Source organism: Hemibagrus wyckioides, linkage group LG18 (assembly GCF_019097595.1).
Source record: "Hemibagrus wyckioides isolate EC202008001 linkage group LG18, SWU_Hwy_1.0, whole genome shotgun sequence".
NCBI classification, from domain to species: domain Eukaryota; kingdom Metazoa; phylum Chordata; class Actinopteri; order Siluriformes; family Bagridae; genus Hemibagrus; species Hemibagrus wyckioides.
In genome coordinates, this window is record NC_080727.1 from 2,492,937 (window position 1) to 2,495,000 (window position 2,064).

Genomic DNA, 2,064 nt, shown 5'->3' on the forward strand with positions numbered 1-2,064 from the left:
AAATATTGTCTGTTCATATAATGACCGAATCCGATTTCAGCATAATTCCCCCTCAACACACACTCACATGAATTTTTCATGCTAAACTTTCTGAATTAACACATGAACTGATTATCACGGAAATAAAGATGCTTTCTTGTCCTGATTGTTTTCCGTGTTGGTGGTCCACATATACACTATAATGCCAAAAGTTTTGGGACGTCTGCCTGTACATGCACATGAATGTAATATGGAGTTGTCCCGCTCTTAGCAGCTAGAACAGCTTCAACTCTTCTGGGAAGGCTTTCCACAAGGTTTAGGGGTGTGTTTATTTCTGGGAATTTTTGATCATTCCTTCCACTAAAAGTGCGGTCATTTGTGAGGTCAGCCACTGATGTTGTGATGATGAGAAGGCCTGGCTCATAGTCTCTGGCTCTAATTCATCCCAAAGGTGTTCTATGGGGTTGAGGTCAGGACTCTGTGCAGGCCAGTCAAGTTCCTCCACACCAAACTCACTCATCCATGTCTTTATGGACCTTGCTTTGGTCACTGGTGTGCAGTCATGTTGGAACAGGAAGGGGTCATCCCCAAACTGTTCCCTCAAAATTGCCCAAAATGTCTTGGTATGAAGCTGAAGCATTAAGAGTTCCTTTCACTGGAACTAAGGGGCCGAGTCCAAACCCTGAAAAACAACACCTGAATTCAATGATTTGGAGGGGTGTCCCAAAACTTTTTGGCAATATTGTGTAGTTTTTTCAACCTTCTCTAAGACCTGAGGGCTTCGTTTATGTGTGACTGAGTGAAGTGACCAGATCCTCAGCCTACATTCTTTCTGTTTTTAATAAGATTTTTATTTTTTTTTGCTTAAGTGTATCTTTAGATCGTTTCACCAAAAAATAGCTCATGGATTAAAAAAAACCCTGACATTACATATAGACGCTTTAACCGTAATTAAAAAATGAGTTTTTTTTCTGTAACTTTTATTTTGAAATGCCGTAACCTCCAACAACCGGAAGTATCCCATGACGGTTCGTCTTGCCTGGGTTTGCCCTGCAGTAATGAGCAGAGGAGGCACGAGAGAAGTCGCGATAAATCATTTCTCCACGAATTTTCTCCAAATTATTTAATTATCATTATTAATAAAGGTGCACGCTTGTCCTGAGGTGTTCAGAGATGGCGCTTTTGGGAGGTTTGTCTCGGCTTGTTGGGGGTAAGTTCTCCATTTTCACCTGAAATGACATTTCTGCCTTGTGTAAAGTTGCATAAGTGTGATGTGAGTACATAGAAAATAAACTCTGAATTTTTAAATAAACTCTTAACATTTCTAATCATTACCAATTTGTGCATGAGATTGAACAGAAATGGCATATTAATAATAATAAACATGACAACACTATTAATAGTAATAACAACATTATTACCATTAATAATAATATGTATGATTTGTTATAGCACATATTTATTGGGCAATTCTCATTTTATGAGACCTCGAAATAATTACAGATAATTAAATAAATGTTTTATGAATTCAAAATGATGCTTAGTGTTAATGAAGTTGTGTTCGGTAATATTTTTTAATTTTATGCAAACATTTATTTATTCAGCGTCACATTAAATCCTTTTATCTCTTTTCTTTTCTTTTTTTTACTGCATGCACGACAGAATAAAAGTTCATTTTAATTATTTTCAATTATATTATATTATATTATATTATATTATATTATATTATATTATATTATATTATATTATATTATATTATAATTAATATAATTATTAGTCATTTCAATTTAATTTAATTAAAATAATATTTATTTATGTTTACGTTAAGCAATATCAGTTGTCCAGGAAATTATTGTTAAAATGTTATTTGTTATTTATTTATTTATTTTTTTTACCCAAATAAATGAAATTATTTTATTTTTTACAATTAAGAGGTTTTCTCTATTTTCACACATTTTTCTATGGCATATTTTTATAATCAATATTATTATTTTCCTCTTTTCGTCATGGCTATTAATTGTTGCATTAATATTTTATTTTATTTATTTATTTATTTCTCCTTTTTTCTAAATAATTTATTTAAAG

The 2,064-nt window shown here is 32.2% G+C and overlaps 1 protein-coding gene across 2 annotated transcripts in view; it reads left to right on the forward strand.

Moving 5' to 3' along the window:
* The first annotated feature begins 1,009 nt into the window (after positions 1-1,009).
* Positions 1,010-2,064, forward strand: part of fech (ferrochelatase) — a 15,183-nt gene continuing 14,128 nt past the window's right edge. The window contains exon 1 of one of the 2 annotated variants that reach the window (XM_058415294.1): positions 1,010-1,189. In XM_058415294.1, the coding sequence (XP_058271277.1) occupies positions 1,153-1,189 (37 nt within the window). In that variant the 5' untranslated portion in view covers positions 1,010-1,152. The remainder of the gene's footprint in view (positions 1,190-2,064) is intronic. The other variant, XM_058415293.1, reaches the window with a different exon arrangement.